The following is a 19,184-nucleotide window of genomic DNA, read 5'->3' as shown; positions in this document are numbered from 1 at the left end:
CACCCGAGTCCTCCCATTTTGGGAGGGAGCACAGCGCAGTGCCACTGTCACCACCACGGGCACTGTCCCGGGTGGGGGGTGACCGGGGGATACAGGAACAGGATAGAGGCAGATTCCATTAAAAACTTGTCCTTTATTAGTCTGTTGGCAGCGATTCCCTCTGCGTAGGGCGTCCCACCCAGTTATATCAATGTGAGTAACATGAAGGGGGCCGGGGGGGTCCGCGAGCTGGCAGTGTCCCTGCAGTGTCCCCCGCCACCAGGACCCCTTCTTTCCCTCCTTCCCTCCCTCCCTCCCTCCCCCCACCCGAGTGCCCCTCGTGCTAAGCCCGCCCCCCCCCCGGGGTCAGCCACCCCCCGGGGGAGCACCGGGGCCGGGTTGGGTTGGGGGTCCCAGTCCCCCCCGCAAGGAGCGATAGCACCAAGGGGGATGGCTGCTCCCCGCAGTTTATTCCGCGCTCCCTGCTGGGGCTGGGGGGGTTCCCGAGGTGGGGGGGCGGCCCCTGACGCTGCCGTGGGGTCCCTGCCGGGAGCGTGGGGCCAGGGGGGTCTCAGCTTGGTGGGGATTTACATTCTGGACCATGCAGTAGCACCAAAGTTCATGAGGTCATCGGTGACGGTGGGCGGTTACTTCCGCTTCCTCCCGCAGTATTTCCCTTGTGCACAGCCAATTCCACCTGGGGATGGAGGGGGGAGAGTGGATCAGCCCCCCAGCTGTGCCCCAAAAAGGTGCTCGGAGGAGGGGTGGGGAAAAGCCAAACAGCGCTCACCTCTAAAGCCCAGGGCCCCCAGGGCTCCTCCGTAGGTCTTGGGGGGCTTCCCTGTGGGGACAAGGCAGAGAGATGAGTGGGGCGGGGGGCAGCGTGGGGACAAGTGCCTTTTGAGGGGACTCCAACCCAACATCCCCATGCGTGTGACCAGAGTGCACTCACCGCCAAATCCCAGCTGGCCACCAACCCCACCTGCAAGCACAGTAAAACCTCATTGGCTTCCGGATGCTCTGCCCTGTGCCCCCCAGCCCAGCCCTGCCCCACTCCCCTGTGGCCACGTCCCCATGCCCTATGGGCTGTATGTCCCTGTGGGCTGTGTGTCCTCATGGGCAAAGGGCACAGGGAAAAGTACCTGGAAATATCGGTGACACACCAAAACCGGGAACTCCAGCCCCTGGGGGGGAAAAGTGACAGCAGTGACAAGCAGTGACAGCCCTGCATGTCTACGGTGTCCCCAGCCTACAGCTGGCTGCGAGCTGCCCCAAAAGCCACATCCCCACTATGCCCACCCGGTGCGCCCCGCGAGGCAGTGGCATGGAGACACGGAGCACAGCAGTGTGGGCAGTGACAGCCCCACCTCAACCCTCAGCCCCAGCGCTCACCTGGCTGCAGCCCCCCAGCACCAAAAGCTGTGTGAAGGGAGAGCCCTGGTGAAGGCATGGGGATGGGGGTATCACCAGAGTGCAGCCACGGCTGTCCCTGCTCCTTACCTGGCTTAGGAGGTTTTCCAGCAGCTCCTGGATACAAGAGCCCTACATCAAAGAGGGGCATCAGCAGAGCCCCCACACTGAGTCCAGAGGATTCACAGGTGTCTCATACATTGTGGTCACTGCTGTACAGTTCCCTGTCTCCATGGCCTGGGCCATGCTGGGGCTGTGGCCATCCCCTCCCTGTTGTACCCCAGGGCACAGAGAAGGCAGAGTGACAGAGCAGGGTAGGGATATGGGGACCATGGGACCCATGCCCCTGTCCTTTCCTGCTCCCCAAAATCCAGTCCTGCAAGTCGCAGCTGTGAGGGGACAGTGTAGCTCTGCATCCCCAAAATGCCATTTCTTTTTCAGCTCTTCCATCCCTGGGACTCCCACACCAAGCCCACCAGCTCCACTCACCAGCACCGAGGCCACCAACTCCAAGGCCACCAACTCCGAGGCCACCTGTGATGGAGAGCCCAGGTGAGCACCCACAGGTGGCCATGGGGACAGATAGAAGGGCTATGGGGGCTGTACTCGGGAAAGACTGTGATGGGCTTCAGGCCAGGGTGGGAAATCGGGGCTTGAGACACTGAGCATGGCAGTTCTGGCCTTGCCACCATACTTGGTTCACGTGGCAGTGGGATTTTCATGAGGCATTCCTACTGTAGTGCCATCCCTGAGTCCAATCCACTCCTCACCCAGCCCTGCAGCAGCCCTCACCTTCCCTGTGCAGCCCCATACCCCAGAGGAGCACCCACCCCCTGCACCACCTACCTGGGATGCCACCGACCCCTGGGACCCCAGCCCCGGGCACACCTGCAGGAGAGAGACAGTGAGGCCAGGTTCCCGCAGCCCACACAGAAGGGACAGTGACCCCAGGGGGGAAGCCCTGTCCCATCCTGCATGGGGAAAACATCCCCACTCCGTCACCCCGTGCAGAATGCTACCTCCCAGACCTGGACCACTCTGCCAGGGCATGCAGGGATGTGGAGCAATGACAGCACCCCCATATCAACACAGGATGCCCAAAGGGGAGCAGGCTGGGGAACTACGTACCGAATTTGGGAGGCTTAGCACCAGGCTGCACCCCGACCTGAGGGATGCCTGCAAAACAAGCAAGGGCACTGCAGTTAGGACAGGCATCCCATTCCCATCACACGCAGCTGGATGGGTGATGCCCTCACCTGCTCCGGGGAGAACGCCGGCACCGGGCACCCCTACGCCTGGCACTAAGCCGGGCACACCACCGATGCCAGGTGTCACTCCTGGCACACCAGGAGCACCGGGCACAGCACCCGGCACCCCTCCAACACCAGCACCTGTGGGGGGAAAGGGGCTGAGGACACAGCCTGGGGGGCTGTGTGGAGCCAGGGTAGTGCCTGTGCCAGCACCGCTCACCCACATGGAGATGTGCTCAGCTCACCGTATTTGGCTGCCTTAGCTGCTGCTTTTGCGGCTGCTGCTGGACCTCCAACACCTGGGACAGCAAGACAAGGGCAGTGTCAGGGTCCTGCCTAGCAATGCTGGGTAAAGCTCATCCCTTTTATCTTGGCCACCCAGAAACTGATGGCTTCAAGCTGATGGAGGCCACAAGGATGCTCCTCATGCCCACTCTGCACCAGACATGTCCCCAAACCAGCCGAGATGCCACCACAACCTGCCTCACCTGGAACACCTCCAACGCCAGGGGCCAGGCCACCTACACCAGGAGCAAGGCCACCTACACCAGGAGCAAGGCCTCCCACACCAGGTGCCAGACCTCCTATGCCAGGTGCCAGACCTCCCACGCCAGGTGCCAAGCCACCTGCTCCTGCTAGAAGAGGGAGAGAAAGGTTGGGGGTCTACTTTGGGGATCAAGATGGTGAATGAAATAGGGGAATGGCAGGCTGGGATGATTGTACAGATGAAGGGGTTGGGTGGATGGGTGGTGGGACGGAGGTGTGGATGATGGATGGATGGATGGATGGATGGATGGATGGATGGATGGATGGATGGATGGATGGATGAGTGAGGGTGAGTAGAAGGGAGACAGATGAACAAATGTATGAGAAGCTGTATGGATGATGAACCTCCATGCAGCCCAGCTCTCTGGAGAGCATTCCCAGACACAGCCAGGATCCCATCCCACACACAGCCTTACAGAAAGCTCATCCCTCGCCCTGACCCACAGAGACCCCATGTAGTGCTTAGCCTCAACCCGAAGGGAAGCAGCCTGGGATGGGGAGGTAAGAGGCAGGACCTGTAGGATAGCAGCAGAGTGAGCCCATCTTACCGTACTTGGCAGCTTTGGCAGCTGCTTTAGCAGCAGCAGCTGGGCCAGCTCCTAGGGGAGATGGGGAGCATGAGGGGCAGTGAAGGCTTGAGGTGGCTACGCCAGCATCTGTCAGCCAGCACCACCTCAGACATCCCTGAGTAGCCCTTAAAGAACATCTCACCAGGCACCAGACCGGGTACGCCAACTCCGGGAACACCGACCCCAGGTACTCCAACTCCAGGTACACCAATTCCAGGTACTCCGACTCCAGGAACACCGACTCCTGGTACACCGACCCCAGGCACACCGCCAGGCACGCCGACCCCAGGCACACCAACCCCAGGCACACGCCCTGCTCCTGCAGAGAGGTTCAGGAATACATCCAAGCCCCTGCCCTGGCCATTTGTAAGCATCCTTACCTCCATCCATCCCACATCCATCTATCCACCATCCCTTCATCAATCCCTCCATCCCACCATCCATCCATTGCCCCATGCCTCCATCCCACCGTACATCCATCCCTCCATCCATTCCACCACCCATCCCACCATCCATCCCAGAGCAAAAGATGAAGATCTCACCAAATGCGGCTGCTTTTGCTGCAGCCTTTGCTGCAGCAGCAGCTGCTGGGCCACCCACTGCAGGAACAGAAGAGAGGGTGTCAGGGGAACTGGCGAAGCTGGCACCATGTTGTCCCCTCATGCCAGCCCATCTGCTCACCTCCAACGCCAGGTACCACACCAGGAACACCAGCCACACCAGGAACACCAGGCACACCAGGTACACCAGGCACACCAGGCACACCAGGCACACCAGGCACGCCTCCAATGCCAACGCCAGGAACGCCAACGCCGGGAACGCCAACGCCGGGAACGCCAACACCGGGAACGCCAGCTCCTGCAGGCAGCAAGAGAGAAGAAGCTGGGTTTGCTGAGAGGTGAGATGTGGAAGTAGGGCTGCTCTCACTGTATTGTTCCCCTGCCTCATCCCAGCAGCTGCTTGGGACACATGCCTAGCCCATGGTCACTCAAGAGTTAGGAAGTCACCAGCACAGGGGCCGTTCCATGGGGGCTCCAGATGATGCTCACCATGGGGAGATGGAGCCTTGCAGCCAAATGGCATAGAGACATGGTTGGTGGCCCTCCGTATCCACCTGGAAGGGCTGGGTGCTCTGGGCACTGATCAGACTGGGAACTTCCCAGCGCAGCCACAGCCTTGACCCACTTATGGTAGGGACGAGTGCTGGAGGAGCTGTCTGCATGGGACACCACAGACACTCCAGGATAACGAGGTGGCCAAGGGGCTCCTTGAGTGGTGCAGTGCTTACCATACTTAGCTGCCTTGGCTGCTGCTGCTGCTCCTGCTGGTGTCCCAACTCCTGGGAACAAGAGAAAGGGACCCTGAGCCACCAGCCCCGCACTGACTGCAGTGGGGAGAGTGCTCATGGGGACAGTCATGGGGACAGTCACCTGCCACCCCAGGGACACCTCCGACACCAGGAACCAAGCCAGGCACACCGCCGACACCAGGCACAAGACCTGGGACACCTCCGACCCCGGGCAGCACCCCTGCACCTGGAGGGAAGCAGAGCAGTCAGAGCACCCCAAAGTGCTGCTGGGGGACACGGTGTCCTCTACTGGCATGAGATGGCATGGGGCTACAGGTCCCCCAGGCAAAGCTGGAAGCTGTAGTGGGCCCAGAGCTCCCTGATCAGGTGCCCCATGCACATCCCCTGGGGCTGCACCGGGGACCAAGGGTGGATGAGCTCCCCCTAGCACTGCTGGCACAGGCATGGGATGAGGAAGAAGATGCTCGCCAACTGCTGTGCTGCTCTGCAAGCGCTGTGATGTTCACACGGCAGTGTGCATGATGCAGTGTCCCCACAGCATGCATACATCCAGGCAGGGGATTCCCAGCTCCCCAGCCCTACAGCCCATGTGGCCACTCAGGAGTTGGTGGCAGCTGGCAGGACCGCGAGGTCCCCCAAGGACGGGCTCATCAATCCCAGCTGCTGCTGGGGCTGACGCATTTCCTCTGGATGCTCCAATGAGCACGGGTTTGCTGCTGTGAAACTAAGTGCTTCTGCCAAGGGGGGAGCAGGGAACTGCAGATCTCAGCCCATCCCTCTGCTAACGGACTGCAGTCCCTGGGAGCTGTGCACATCTCCGTGCAGGGCTGTGGGCTGGGGGAGCATCCCAAAAGCAAAGCGCCCCACAAAGCCTCGCCAGCAGGGCTCAGGAGCAGGGACTCACCATAGGCTCCTGCTTTCGCTGCTGCCTTCGCTGCAGCTGCTGCCGCTGCCGGGCCTCCCACTGCCAGAGCAGCAGGAGAGAGTCAGGAGTGTGGGATATGGGGGCATGGGGATGCGGGGATGTGGGCCTCATGCCTCGGGGCTGAGCCCAGCCTCACCTCCAGCTCCTGGAACAACACCGACACCGGGCACCACGCCGCCCACCCCTGGGATGCCGCCAGCCCCAGGCAGGACACCGGCTCCTGCAGGAAGTATGGGGCATCAGCTCAAAGATGAGACAGCAGCAGCCACCCCAAGCCTGGAAGGGGGCACAGCCTCCCTAGTGGGGCCGTGTGTCCTGTGTGTTCCCACAGATGGTGGCTCACCATATTTAGCTGCCGCTTTTGCTGCTGCCGCCTGTGCTCCAACACCTGGGGAGGGACAGGACGAGATGCTGAGGAGATGAGGATATCCCCAGCACAGCCCTCCCTTCTCCCTGGGGAGGTGACACAGCTCTGTCCACTCTTTGGCCACTGTGGGGCCGCCAGGCAGTGCCAAGAATCCTGTCCAAGCATCAATGAGTCCAAAGACATGCTAGCTCCCCACGCCACAGTCTATGGGTCCCAATCCCTGCACCCCTCAGAGCAGCCAAGGTGGGAGCCATACCTGTCCCAGTGGGGTACCCAGCCTTCCCAGCAAGAACCCCTGCTCCTATCCCACCTGGTCCAAGGCCTGCAAGCACAAAGAGAAAGCACAACGAGGTCAGGAGCTGGGTGCCGGGGCAGGGATGAGGCAGAAAAACCTCCAGCCCCATAGCTGAGGACACACTGGGGACACAGGGTCTGCGAGGAGCTACGACCGTGAAGCTACGAGCGCTCATCACAGGGCAGCTTACCATTGACGAAGGGCAATCTATAGCCACCTGGAGAGAAGAGAAGGCGCTGGTTAGCACCTGGCTGCCGCTGGCTGTGCCCGCTCTGCCTCGCGGTGTAGCCCCTCTTTGCCATCAAGCCAGTGAGCCCTCGGCACTGGGGCTCCTTCCCAGCCAAATCCTTTTTGGGGTGCAACCCCACATCATGATGGGGCTCCAGAGGTCCCCCTCTCCGAAAGCGAACCCCATGCTGAGGGCTGTGGGAGCTGGTTTCTGACACAAGCGTGTCTTTGCTGGAGCCTCCCGTGACCCCGCATCGACAGTGATCCTCCGAGAGCCCCACGGCGAGAGCCGTACCCGACCGGCTGCGCCAGGCTCTAATGTGCGGCTTTAATTGGAATCAGGGCTTGGGAACAGAAACGTGACCTCAGTGGGAGGTCAGCAAGAAGGGACGGGGGGATTATGAGAAGGAACATCGCAGCCGGGGAGACGGCTCCTTGCGAAAGAGCAGAGTCCCATTGCATGTGCCAGCATGGGGACACCTGGTGCACAACGTGGCGGTGACCACAGTCCAAGGAATGGTGACGAAGTGGCACCTGGGGCTGCACACCAGGGCAGCCTGGTCCCTTGCTGGCACCTTAGGCTGGACCATCACTCACAGACAGGATGAGACAGCGTTCCCTCCCACAGCCAACATGTGTGCTCCAGATTCCCCCACCCATTAGCTGTTTCCACCAGCTGCCACGCGATGCTGGGAGCGCTCTGCAGGCGGTTACTGTGAGCAGGGTCCCTGCAGGCACCCAGCAGCAGCAACACCCCGCTCACCCCACGGCTGCCTGACGCCAGGTGATGCATGAAGGTGGCACCAAGGGCCCAAACCTTTGGGATTCTGGGCATTTCTCTGGGTCCTTAGTGTCCCAGCACCCATCCTGTGCCAGCATAAGGACGGCCACCAGTGTCATCAGTGCTAACAAAGCAGTGCTTCTGGCATGGAAAGCCATTCTCCCCGATCTGAGGCCACCTCGACGCAGTCCCCATCCCTGTGACATCAGTGGGGATCCTGATTTCAGCTACAGATCAGCCTGCTCCCCCAGCAAACCAGGGACCCTTGGCTCCCCTCCTGCTCCAGGACAGCCCAGGATCTGGCTGGGGCGTCTGGAGCAACGCACCCTAAAAGGAAACTTTCCTCTGAAAATGCTGTTTTCGTGTCTCCTTGCCCCTCTTGCCCTGCACACAGCACAAGGGATGTGAAGACAAGTCACACATCTCAGCAGCCCCTGATGAACTGATCTGCTTCGACCAAGAGCCTCACATCACTGGAGAGCGACAAGCTGGGACGCACCCAACACCCGAAAACACACCAGGGGACAGAAACACCATCCTACCACACACCCTGCAAGAGGTGGCACCGCACAACAGCCACAAGGACAGGGTCCACAAGAGAGGGTTGGGGGTACGGCAGCCCCACTCCCTGCTGTGGGCTTACTGCTTGGAGCCAGGCACAGCAGCTCCCCAGAAAGTGGGTCAGCCCCGTCTGGGCCGTGGGCCACTGGCGGGGCCGCCGGGACGTGGCCAGGTGCCTGCAGCAGGCACCCCATGAAAGGCCGTCTGGGGCCGGGCGGCCAGACGGCATCCGATCTGCGCAGGGCCGGGTCGCCCTAACGAGCGGAACGAGCCTCTGCGGGAGGAAGCGGGCGCTGGCCAAGTATTTGTGCCGTGGGCCCCGCCGGGGGAAGCTGCCGGGACTGGCGGCCGTTGCGGGGAGGGATGCGCCCCAGGGTGGGCTGCACCCCACAATGACGCCTGAGGACCCACTTGCTTCTGCACCCCAGGGATAAGGGGCCCCACTGGGCTCTGGCTCCCATCCGTGGCCTGGGTGTCACTGGGGTGCTGCTGGCACCCCCAGCTAAGCAGTGCCCCCCTGTCCCCACCGCTGCCGCCCCGCTGCTGTCCCTGCATGGGATGGGTCTGGCACCCGGCGCAGGGATGGGTGACAGATGGCACCGGGGCAGCACAGGTTGGGAGAGGTGTGCTGAGCACCCCTGGGCTGGGACTGAGCATCATCTCTGCGAGCAGTGAGGAGGGAGCCCTGCCTCTGTCCCCACTGCCATCCTGCTGGTGGTGGCCTTGGCGAGGGGTCCCCAATGGGGGACACACAGCCTGGGTGAGCGTCTGGTGAGCAACCCTTAGCCCCCAGGAGCCACAGAAAGCAGAGGGTCCCTGAAGGGATGTGCCTGGTGCCGGGAGGGAGCTGCGTGGGGTGTCCCAGCCCAGCATATGCCCCATGGCCACCCAGGGCACCGCGGCTCAGCCCGGGGCAGCGGGGACGGCGGCTCATCCCCCTGGCCACCACCCGCATCCCTGCTGGCTGTGGCCGCTTACCTGGGAGCTTGGGAGCTTTGATGGGATACCCCAGAGGGACACCGGGCTGCTGGCCTCCAAAGCCTCCCAGTCCTGCAAAGCCAACAGCAGACGCTCACCTGGAGCCTGCGCCCAGGCTGCCACCAGACCTTGCAGAGCGGGGTGCCTGTGGCACCCTGGGTCTCCTGCCATGGCTTGGGAAGCCTCTGAGGCACCTTCTGGTGTGGGGAGGCTGCTGTGGTGATGGAGAAACTTAGGAAGGAAAAGAAGAACTGGGAGGAGAGAGGGGGCACTCACCGGGGATTCCTGCGAAGGCTCCTGCTCCTGAGGAGAAACAAACACAGCCTTGAGTTGTGGGGCTCCCAGCAAACCACAGGGTCCCACCTTGGCCTCAGCTGTGGGCAGTAGAAGGACTGGCACAGGGACAGCTTCAGTAGGGTGGAGGCTAGCCCTGGACCTGATGTATGAGTGGGAGCAGGGACATACCTGGACCTTTTGCCTTGACCCCAGTGCCGGTGGGAACGCCAGGCAGCACGCCTACGCCGGGGAAGCGGATACCTGGGGTGGAGCAGAGGGGACAGTGAGCACCCTGGGCTTCGTGGTACCCAGAGCCATGGTCCCTCCTGCCTGCTAATGCCCAGAGGTGAGAGAAAAAAGCCCTCTAGACTTGCCCTGAGGCACCTGCACTCAGCATCTCAGCCTTAGAATCATAGAATCATTCAGGTTGGAAAAAACACTAAGATCACCCAGTGCAAACATCACCACGATGCCACTAAACAACACCACTCCATGTGACATCCACAGTTCTCTTGAAATCACGTCACTCTTCCCTGGCTCAGCACCCCGGGCTGCACTGAGCCCCACCCTGTGCCCAGCACCAGAGTGTTGGGAGGGGACAAAAACTCCAACCATGGCACATCCCTGCTCCAGCCCCGTGGCACCAGGGGGAGGTGGCTCCTGCCCCTTCAGCTGTCACCCTGCGCAGGAATCCAGGGAGAAGGCTCCATTTCTGCCTATCAGCAGTTGGGATCCATTTTTATTTCAGTTTTTTTTTTTTTTTTCTCTTTTCCCTCTTACAACTGTCTTTCATTATAACTCATGCCATTTTCAGACATGGAAAGACATTCCTGACCAGCGACACACTTCCCATTCTGACAGTGTTGAAATGTCTTGTTTTGACAAGTTTTCCTCCCCTGATTTCTTTGTGGTGAGGGATTCCTGTCCCCCAACTAAGCTCCATTCGGTGTTTAGCACTGATGCCACTTGTGCCCACACCACGTCCCCAGAAGCATCAAGTCCCCACCTTTGGCACCATAGAGATGTTGCTTTAGCAAATGAGGCTGGAAACGGTGGGGAGGGCAAGGAAAGTGGGCAGGGAGCTGAGCAGCGTCCTGGTGGAGTTGGGCACATTGGGATGGGGATACAAGGTCAGGACATAGCCAGCCACGAAGCCACCAGTGGGTCACCAAGGTGCTGCCTGGGGATTGGGACTAAGGTGCTGCTGTGGGATGAGGTTCCCATTGCAAGTTTGGGTACTGCCATGAGGTGGGGATCCCCTCACAGGCTGTGGTGCTGCTGTGGGACAGGGATGCACTGAGAAGTTGTGGGGCTGCTGTTGGATGGTTTCGCCTTGCTGGTTGGGGTACTTCCCACGCATGGGAACCCACTCAGAGGTTGGGGTGCTGCTGTGAGACAAGGAACCCCTTAAAGAAGGGAGTTCAGCTGTGGGATGAAGACCTTCTTGGAGATAGAGGTGCTGCAATTGGATCAGGGAGTTGCTCAATGGTTAGGGTGTTGCAGTGAGATGAAGATCCTTTTAGAGGTTGGGGTGCTGCTATGGGATGGGGACTTTCTTGAAGGTGAGGGTTCTACTCTTGGTTGGGTCCTCTTGAAGTCTGGGCTGCTGCTGTGAAATGGGGATATCTTTCCAGGCAGAGTTAGTGCCACAGGGGGATGAGAACCCCCTCAAATGAAAGAGTGTTCCCATGGAATGGGGACCCACTCAGTGATCACAGATGGGACCCAGCTCACCTGCTCCAGGGAGCACACCGCCACCCGGGAAAGCTCCGGGGATGCCAGCACCTGTGGGACAGGAGAAAGGCAGCAGTGAGCACCTGTCCAGAGGCACTGCCCGCTGCCCCCAGTCCCATCTGGGCCATGCACCTACCTGGCACTTTGGGGGGCTTCCCCGCCGCACCAACCCCGGGCTGCACCACACCTGTAGGAGCAGAGAGCCCTGAGCACCCATACAGTGCTCCCACGGGCTCGGAGTGTGGGAATGAGGCATTTCCTACCTGGAACACCAAGGCCTCCGGGAACTCCAACTCCACCCACGCCACCAAGGCCACCAATTCCACCCACGCCACCAAGGCCAGCACCTGGGGATACAGGGAAAATGAGGGCACAGGGTGAGATGTCACCTCACCTTTGGCTACGGATGCCAAAGGAAGGGATGACAGCAGGGACATCCCAAAGCAGCACAGGGCATGGATACTCCAGGCTGAGCAGGTGAACTCCAGAGCCCTAAGGATGCCCAAGCCCAGAGGTCCCCCCCAGCATCCCCACAGACACCCCCAGTACTCACCAGCTTTTGCTGCAGCCTTAAGAGCTGCCGCAGATGCAGCACCTGGGAAGGCTGCCCCGGGGAAGGCTCCCAAACCTGCTCCCAAACCTCCGACCCCAGCACCTGCGAGTAATTGCACAGTCTTAGCACCCATCTCCACAAGCACCCACCCTGCCCTGCAGCACCTACGTGCAGCAGGAGGAGTGGGGTGAGCCCAGGAGCAGGAAGTTGTCTGTAACCCAGAGCTGCAGCAGAGGCGAGGGGCAGTGAGCTGGCATTAGGCACAGCGAGGCAGCGTTAGGTGACATCTGCATGGGGACAGCTCTGCGGTGCCAGCCTGGATCGTGTCCTGCGCTCTGTCACCCCACATCCCCCTGGACACCTGCTCCTGTCACTGCCTGGGGCTGCCCAGCCTAACCCCATGGGAGGACATGGCCATGGGGGTAACCCCGCTGCCAGTCCACAGTGGACAAACCCTACGGCCGAGGGGAAAGGCCACCCACTGTCCCTGGGGAGGCTGTCTGTGTAGGGGATAATCCTGGTTCCTGCTCACCTGGCTGCAGGCCAAGAGGGCCGAGTCCCCCGAGGCCACCGACCCCTGGAAAGAGAATTGGGCTGAGGAGGACAGCGTGGCTGCAGGGGCACTGCATGGGGACTGGGAAGGGGTGGGGCTGCAGCAATGCTTTCCCATCCCTATCCCGTGCTGCTCTGGCACCTGGGCCAGTCTGTGGGGTTCCCTGCCATCACCCCGGCACTAGCTCCCTGCGCAGAGCAGGGATGTAGCTGTCACAGCAAATAGGGATGTGCGTGGGATGGGTTCCCCCAGGAACCAGGTCACCAGGACGGCCCTATTTGCACCATCCCAGCGGGATGCGTGCGTCCGGGGGTCCCAGCCTACCGGGCCCCAGGGATGGGCACAGGGGGGTGGGGACAGGACTCAGACTGTGGCACAGGACGTGTGTCCCCATCCGATGGCCACCACCGTCCATTCCCGCCCCACCCATCCCCCACCCGCCGGGCCACGAGGGGACGGAGCCTAAATGTTTATGGCTGAGGAATGAGTCCCTCCGGCTCCGGCCAGCGCTGCCTTCCAACATCTGGGGCTAATCAGCGCTCGCTCCCTCCAGGCGCAAATTCCACTGCCTTTGGCTCACGGCGCGGACACCGCTCCGGCTGGGGCTTCGCGGCTGCGCCGCGTTTGGTTTTAATTACGCCGAAATAAAGGGCCTTGTTTTTCTTTCCACAAGCTGAAATCTGAGTAAACGGAGGTTGCAGGCCCCCGCCTGGGGCTGGCGCTCCCGCGGCGTGGAGAAGGGACGGGACAGGCAGCACATCCCGCCCCAGGCACTGCGCTCCCCATCCCACGGAGCATCCCCTGCCTACAGACAGAGGACTTCTCCATCAGCGCCCTGCCACCACTCATCCCCTCCTTTTTGGGCAGACGAGCCCCAGCCGAAGCTGCTCGACTATGGGACTGCTGAGGACATCTGGGATATGGGAACAATTGGAGAGAAAGTGGCAGCGCTGAAGCCAGGGACAAGGGTGAAGGCACACAGAGACATTGTGGTTATTGAGAGCTTGGTGAGCGGAAAGCGCTGGCTGGTGACAGGGAGCATCCCGTGCCCACGGCCTCCTCCTGCATCCTGGCTGCTGGTGCAATCAGCAAGAGATGGAGGGAAGGTTCATACCTGGTTTGAGAGGTTTTCCTGCAGCCCCGAGCCCTGGGGGAGATGAGGGAGAGCAGTCAGGTGCAGTATCCCCTACAGTGCGTTCCCTCCTGGTATGGGGACACCACAGGGTGCTGCCATGCCACCTCCTCCCTGTCCCAGGCAAGGGTCCCCAGCACTCACCTGCTCCCAAACCTGCTCCCAAACCTCCAACTCCAGCACCTGCGAGCAATAGCACAGTCTCAGCACCCACCTCTGCAAGCTGCCACCCAGCCCCCACTCATATTGTGGGTCCTGGGGTGACAGTCAGATCAGAGGTCCCCAAGGCTGCATGTAGCCAGAGCACTGAGGACATGCTGTCACCCAGGACCTCCCCACATTGGGGGTTGTGGAGGTGCCAGCTATGGGCAGGTGGCCCCAGCATAAGCTTGGCACAGCCCCCTCCCCACACCAAGAGGCTGCAGCCACCCAAGGCTGGGTGTCCCCATGTCTCATGCTGGTCTCACAGGTGTCCTAGGTGCCTCCCCAAGGGCCTGCCCCATTCCCACGGTACCCCCAACTGCCCAGCTCTCCTTACCTGGGAAAAAGCCTCCTCCTGGGACTCCCCCTCCCGGGATAGCACCAGGGACCCCTGCAAGAGGAGAGACTCTGGTTAAAACCCCCACAGAGGGGATCTGTGCAGGACTGGGATGGGGGAACTCCCTAGAGCAGGGTGAGCTCCCTGCCTATCCTTGCACATCTTCCTGCCTCCAGTGCTGCAGTAGTGATGGGGTCTGCAGCTGCCCCAGGACCTGCTGTGAGTGTCAGAAGAATAACGAGCAGGCTGAGATCCAGCTCTGCCTCCCCAAACCATGCCAACTCCAAAACCCAATTCCGCCCAATCTGTATCTCTTTGTCCATCCCTGCAAAGTGGAGAAGCTCCTCAGCCCCTCTGCTCTCAAAGGTGGCTGGAGTGGGGCTCCCAGGTGGTGTTTGAGGGCCTTTGGGGTGGGTGAACTTCTCCCTGCCGAGCCACTTTCAGCAGATGGATGCTCCCTGCTGCATGGGATACGTGAGCGGGGTGCAGGATGGCAGGGATCTCACTCAGCAGGGATGGTTGGAGTGCAGGAACGTGGTGCAGGGGATGCTCTGCTCCTGGACGGGCTTTCTGATCATGAGCAGCTTGAAAAGGGATTTGCAGTGTGGTGGGCAGGATTGAGGGGCTCACAGTGGGCTGGGCAGGGAAGATTTGGGGCGTTTGGAGTCTGCGATGGCCAGGGGGGACCCTGCACCCCCAGGAGGTTGGTGCATGCAGTGACACAGCCCTGGGGTACGTGGCATGTGGAGCCTCTGACTCAATGTTGATCCTTGCACCCTGCCACCCTGTGGGGCACCAGGGACGGAGTATCAACCTTGCCATGCTGGGATGCACACACATACGTCAGGTGGCACACAGGGTGCACACAGAGATGAAGGACAAGTGTCTGCACATGGAGGATGCACACCCCTGTGCACACACGCTGGGGGATGAAGGCCCAGCAGTGTCCTCCAGCTGATGTGTTCCAGCAATGCCCAACAGCAGATTTGGCACCATGCATCCCCAAACCGGCCTGGGGCACAAACCCAGCTGTGGTGCAGCTGATGTCCCAGAGAGCAGAGCTGTCTCTGTCCCCGCTGACCACCCAGCCCAGCCCAACCCAGCAGGGCGGCAGTCGGCCAGCGCTTACGGAGCGGCTCCTTTTCCTGGCACATTCCCCTGCCTGCCCTCCCTCATTCCCCTCCCTCCCCCCCACCAGCTTGGAAAAACAAATCCCAGCTCCTTGCCTGTTTCCAAACATACACACACAACTCTCATCCTCCCCACCCGTCCTGCTGGGCAGCTGCGTGGGACACTCCTTTGGTGTCCCCAGGGTTCAGCCCTCTGTGGGCAGGGTGGCATCTTTTGCTGGGGGAATGCTGTGCACTGTGGGGACGCCCAGATCCTCTGCACCACTGCTGCCTGGCACAGCCCCATGGAGAAGGTGAGGGGAGGCAGCTCAATGCCCTTTGAGACCCATAAAGGTCTGGGGGACGCTCTGCAGAAACCGTGCTCCTTGGTGCCTGTCCCAGCTCCATGCAATCCCCGTGTTTGGGAGGATTCAAGGGGAGGTGCTGGTGTCCGTGCCTGGGTCAGGAAGTGGATGGGGACCTCCTGCCTTGGCACCAGCCAACCTGGCTGCACAGATTTTGCTCAGAGCATCCAGAAGCCTGCTCCTCATGTGCTGCTGAGCAGGGCCAGCTATGACACCAACCAGCCCTGCGCTCCTGCACAGCTGCACTGCTGCACCACAGCCATGCCACACTGCAGCAGCAGCAGTGGCTCTCTGGGGCTGCGTCTCCATGCTTGTCACACACCTGCAGCCCTGTCCCCAACCTCGCAGCAGGGAAGCAGGCACTGCCTGTATTCTGATCCTTCTTTGCCTCCTCCATCCCTCAGCACATTGGAGGTGGAGAAACTGAGTTAGTTACAGCCCCACAGTGGACTGTGGATCCCTGCGCTGTCTGTCCTGCTCAGAGCCTGCTGGGGGCAGGGGGAAAATTGCTCACAGGTCCCTTTTTCCCCTGGGGCTGGGGCTGTGTTTCCAGCCCTGAGACAGGAGAGCACACACTTAAATGCACAGCCCTGGCTGCAGGGGTTTGCTCACGGAGGTGCTTTAGGATCCAGTTTGGAGCCTTGTTTGTAGGAGCTGGACTTCTCTTCCACAGCTCTGTGCCATTTGGTCGCTGCAATAGCTGCACTATCCCATTATCCACGCTTTTTTCTTTTGACCACTCTTTCTGTTACCCGCACCATTTATGTTTGACAACTATTCCTATTAGCCACACAGTTTCCACTACCGGCGCACTTACTGGCAGATCCCTTTCCAAGCAAGAAACGCAGATATTTTCTGTGCTCAGCAGCTCATTCCCCCTCACATCCAAGAGCCTCCTGAGGACCACAACAGGACAGGAGCACACAGCCCTGCTCAGTCCCTCGACCCATGTCAGGGCAGCCAACCCCGCTCCTCAGCAGCCTTCCCAGCCCCTTCCCACAGCCGGCTCAGCGCCTGACCGCTGCAGACATTTCCTTCTCGTTGTTTGCTTTTTTGGAAGAATGGGTTTTGGAAACATGCGGTCTCCAGGCAACTTGGAAGCCGTGCCGCATCCCGAGCCCACTGGTAGCAGCTCAGGAGGATGAGAGGAGAAGGAGGCTGTCACCACAGTCAGGCTCCCATCTGGACCCCAGAGCCCCAGCTTTCACCATCTGAATGCCTGCAGATAGGCTGCATAGGTGCTCTGGGCTGAGTTGTGTGCCCTCAGAGGGTCTCCATGGGGTCAGGGTGCCGGGGGGGCAGGATGACAGCACATCTATTGCCTGCACCTCTGTGACCACTTCTGAACCCTGAGCCCACAGGATTGGGATGTTCATGTCCTTCTGTCCTCTTTGGGGTGTCATTTGTGGGGAAGCACTGGATGATGGGTGTCCCCCTCCATACACTTCCCTTGGCATCTTTTACAGCAGCTTCCCCCATACAGTAGCCCAGATTCATCCATGGGATACTGCATGCCCCCACGGTGCCCAGAACAACCCAACTCCCTGGAACTGATGCTGAGCTACCACTAGAGGATCCCAGATGCCACCAGCTCAGTCCCTCGCTGTGTCAGCATTCCACTGTGCCCCCCCAGGGTGCTGAGACAGTGTGAGTGCAGGGGGCTTCCCCTATCTCCATGCCCCCCAGCCCTGGCATCTCTCAGATGTCCCTTCCCTGCCAAGACTGGAGCTGCAGTGTGTGCCACGGGAGGCAGCCCTGTAACCCTTCCAGGTGGATGCATCCTGAACACCCACTGGTGCCTTTGGCTGTGCCATTATCCCAGCTTGATCCCCAGGGGCTCGCAGAGCACAGTGCCAAGAAGCACACTAGGCTGCAGGGACAATGGTCATTCGTCCATAGGGAAATGTTCCCCATCAGCACAGGGACTCCTCAGAGAGCTGATCCCAGACCAGCCAACACCCCAGGACAGCATGCCAGAGGCTGGAGCACAGCCAGCAAATCCAACTGCTCACACACCATTGTGGGATATCACTCTGGGGCCAAAGCCATCCTGAGACTGCCCCAGCTGCCAACTGCATGGGAGCTGGCAAGCAAAGCAACCAGGGTGAAGGGAGCCAGCACAGAGCATCCCTGCCAGGCACAGGGAGTGGCCAGCACTGAGCTGCAACCCGGCTGGGACGGCTGCTTGGCCCTGGGCTGCAGCTCTCCAGGATCAGGCTGAGCTGTGCAGGTGCCTGGAACAGGAGTGACATTACGTGCATGGCTGGGGACAAGCAGCCTGGGACAGAGCAGGAAGCTGCAGGGCATCAGTGCAAGGAGAGCTGCAGAGAGCTGCCCCGAGGGCTCTGCATGGGTAGGGGTGGCACTGCCCGTGGGGTCCTGCCCTGCCCCTGAGCAGCTGGCACCATGTGATGGCTGCAGCACTGTCCCCATCACCACCACTGCTGGTGACCCGTGCAGCCAGATGGGCGCCGTTCCCCCCACCCCAGGCCCTATGCAGGCAGCTGTCCCACTGCACCACAGTCTCCACTTTCACCCACTTTTCCCATTGTGAGCAGCCCTAAATCCACACTCAGTGACCCCATACCCTGGTCAGCCACCTGCTGAGCTGCTTGGCCCTGTCCCACCCACAGCAGGATGCTCTGCCCTGGTACCCAGTGCCTTTTGTCCCCTGCCCATGTGCACATGTGCATGCACTACGGGGTGTCACACAGCCCGAGAGGCCGATGCTGCCGAGCCGGGGGGTGGGTGACACCAGGAGACACACACAGAGACTACGACACCGGTGACACCAGCAAAAAGCATTGTCATGGCCACACACTGTGCACACACACAGCCCCAAGCTCACACCGAGATCACACCGGGGGGCCATGGATGTCAGCGCCCAGCCCTTGGCATTTGCGGTCATCCCACATGCACATCCCCAGCACCTGGGCACGATGTGGCACCTCGGAGCCACCCCCCAAAAAGCGCTCCGTGGTGCCGCTCCCAAGCGCTGCGTGCCATCATCGCACCCCGCAGACGGGGAGGAGGAACCCGGCTGATCTCCGCCTGCCACCCCGAGCGTCCAGAGCAGGGCAGGGGCTGCCCTCCCCGGGGAAACGCAGCCCTCGGCCGGGGCAGGACGCAGGGTCCCGGCAGAGCCCCTTCAGGCGCAGGGGATGGAGCCTTTTCGTTCCTTACCTCCTTGCTGAGAAGCCGGGAGGATGGAGAAGAGGAGGAGGACTCCGGGGAGGAGGGGTGCAGCTGCCTGCCTTGCCATCTCTTGAAGCAATGCCCCCGTGCTCTCGCAGTCAGTGTGTTTTATCCCAGAGCTGCTTAATTGTTGCTTCCAAGGATGTGAGGGGAAGGGGGGGTGTGGGGGTTGGAAGGAGGGAGGGGAAAAGGAGTGAGAGAAGGGGGGAGAGAGGCACAGGACACTACGTCATGACGAAAGGGCAAACACTCAGCCCTCTCCAGGCTATTGGGCTGCGTTGTTTTTTCTCTTTTTTCTTCCTTTTTTTTGTGCGTGTGTGTGTGTGTGTGTGTGCGCGTAATTTCTCTCCCTCACCGCTTGCTCTCCAATTCTGGCGCGGCGCTGCCAAAAGTGCGGGGGGAGCTGCCAAAGAAGGCGGCCTGCGGTGGGCGGGGGGCGAGGGGAGCGGGCGGAGGGGGAGCACAGAGCCCAAAGAGGGGGTGGCAGCGGGGGGGTGTCACACCTCGGGGGCAGCGGGCCAGCGGGGTGGG

At 60.9% G+C, this 19,184-nt stretch overlaps 1 protein-coding gene across 1 annotated transcript; it reads right to left on the bottom strand.

Moving 5' to 3' along the window:
• Positions 1 to 113: 113 nt before the first annotated feature.
• ELN (elastin) lies at positions 114 to 18,842 on the bottom strand. Its single transcript, XM_085240696.1, has 34 exons — positions 18,642 to 18,842; positions 13,985 to 14,038; positions 13,591 to 13,629; positions 13,429 to 13,461; positions 12,294 to 12,338; positions 11,762 to 11,863; positions 11,472 to 11,555; positions 11,345 to 11,395; positions 11,209 to 11,259; positions 9,664 to 9,735; positions 9,475 to 9,501; positions 9,199 to 9,270; positions 6,841 to 6,867; positions 6,612 to 6,677; positions 6,332 to 6,376; positions 6,125 to 6,208; positions 5,968 to 6,027; positions 5,185 to 5,289; positions 5,043 to 5,093; positions 4,436 to 4,612; positions 4,297 to 4,353; positions 3,897 to 4,073; positions 3,734 to 3,784; positions 3,128 to 3,274; positions 2,885 to 2,938; positions 2,646 to 2,780; positions 2,518 to 2,565; positions 2,236 to 2,277; positions 1,879 to 1,923; positions 1,480 to 1,521; positions 1,122 to 1,163; positions 932 to 961; positions 770 to 820; positions 114 to 676 (listed from the first exon to the last, which is right to left on the bottom strand). Exons 1-34 carry the CDS (start codon positions 18,718 to 18,720, stop codon positions 627 to 629), a joined length of 2,295 nt encoding a protein of 764 aa, XP_085096822.1. The 5' UTR covers positions 18,721 to 18,842; the 3' UTR covers positions 114 to 626.
• Between the last annotated feature and the right edge of the window lie 342 nt (positions 18,843 to 19,184).

Source organism: Meleagris gallopavo, chromosome 21 (assembly GCF_905368555.1).
Source record: "Meleagris gallopavo chromosome 21, MGAL_WU_HG_1.1, whole genome shotgun sequence".
NCBI lineage: Eukaryota > Metazoa > Chordata > Aves > Galliformes > Phasianidae > Meleagris > Meleagris gallopavo.
Note: the sequence above shows the minus strand (reverse complement) of the source record. Positions and strands in the feature narration are given on the sequence as shown.